The sequence below is a fragment of the Elephantulus edwardii genome, unplaced genomic scaffold (genome assembly GCF_000299155.1).
Source record: "Elephantulus edwardii isolate Elephantulus edwardi_28Jun2011 unplaced genomic scaffold, EleEdw1.0 scaffold00011, whole genome shotgun sequence".
In the NCBI taxonomy this organism is placed as follows: Eukaryota; Metazoa; Chordata; class Mammalia; order Macroscelidea; family Macroscelididae; genus Elephantulus; species Elephantulus edwardii.
In genome coordinates this window covers 29976762-29977938 of record NW_006399761.1, presented here as the reverse complement: position 1 = coordinate 29977938, position 1177 = coordinate 29976762, and the positions used below count along the sequence as shown (strand labels likewise).

At 42.8% G+C, this 1177-nt stretch overlaps 1 protein-coding gene across 1 annotated transcript; it reads left to right on the top strand.

The window, feature by feature from the left end:
* Positions 1-225: 225 nt before the first annotated feature.
* Positions 226-486, top strand: LOC102871416 (FXYD domain-containing ion transport regulator 4-like). The gene has a single exon (XM_006881039.1). The coding sequence runs from the start codon at positions 226-228 to the stop codon at positions 484-486; it is 261 nt and encodes an 86-aa protein (XP_006881101.1).
* Positions 487-1177: the final 691 nt, after the last annotated feature.

The following is a 1177-nucleotide window of genomic DNA, read 5'->3' as shown; positions in this document are numbered from 1 at the left end:
ATGTTTTCCAGCTAGAAATAGTTTCAGATATATAGAATTTTAGTTATATATAATTTCATATATATATAGAATTGAAACCCTATATAAGGGTTTCAGATTTATGGAATTTCTCATCATTATTCTCTTCTAGAGTAATTAAAGATGTTTACTCCACAGACCTTGTGGCCTTGCCAGACCTGCCCTCTGCACTGTACCTTCAGCCCCTGCTCTGCCCTGAGTTGAGACATGGAAAAAGTGACATGGGTTCTACTGCTAGCAGGCCTGCCAGCCTTAGAAGCCAATGACTTTTTTGATAAAGACAGTCCCTTCTACTACGACTGGGAAAGCATCCGGCTGTCTGGGATGATCTGTGCAGGGATCATGTGCCTCATTGGAATCCTCCTTATTCTGAGTAACAAATGCAGATGCAAGTCCAGACAAAAGCACAACCGCATAGATGAGAACGCTGAACCATTCATCACTCCAGGTTCTGCCACTAACTGCTGAACCCAGAACCAGTTTATGGGCCTGTGCCTGGCTCCTCACACACTCTGTCACACGCATCTGAGGATCTTGACCTTCATTCCCCTGGGTTCCTTCTGAGGGGAGTACTAGAAGGCTAGTCAAATTCTATTTATAAAATAGTGTTCTCACCCCTCCCTCACTGGTCTACTTGGCTGGTGGAGAGGGGAAGGTTGGCTAGAATCTCTGTCTTGTTCAGAAAGCCCAAGTCCCACAGCAGAGGGCTCTCCTGATGTCCACTTCCAGTATGAATGATTCCTTATTTCCTACTGTCCCACTCACCCCCATATACTCCCATGGGGACCCCATCCCTGTGAAACTCCACTGTCCCAGGTACCATGGCATCCCAGCACTTTGTCCACCACAATGAGATACCTCCTTACTCTTTTTTTTAAATGTTTATTAAATTTTATTAGTTTTAGTGAACATAAAAAAAAAAGATGTTTGCTCGGATTTCAGAAGATGATATTTCTATTAATCATTTCTCAGATGATAGATGATACCACTGTAGATGTGAGCTTTTCCAAGTAAAAGGCAAACAGACCATTATGAAATATCCCTTAATACATAATATACCAGATCCCATCCTCAGAAATCCCAACAGAGTGGGGCATGGCAAATAGAGAAAAAGAACAGAGAAACACCAATGTATTGAATGCCCCACTCCAAGGCTTCC

Coding starts and splice junctions, on each gene's coding strand:
- LOC102871416 (XM_006881039.1), top strand. CDS start 226: ATGGAAAAAGTGACATGGGTTCTACTGCTAGCAGGCCTGCCAGCCTTA.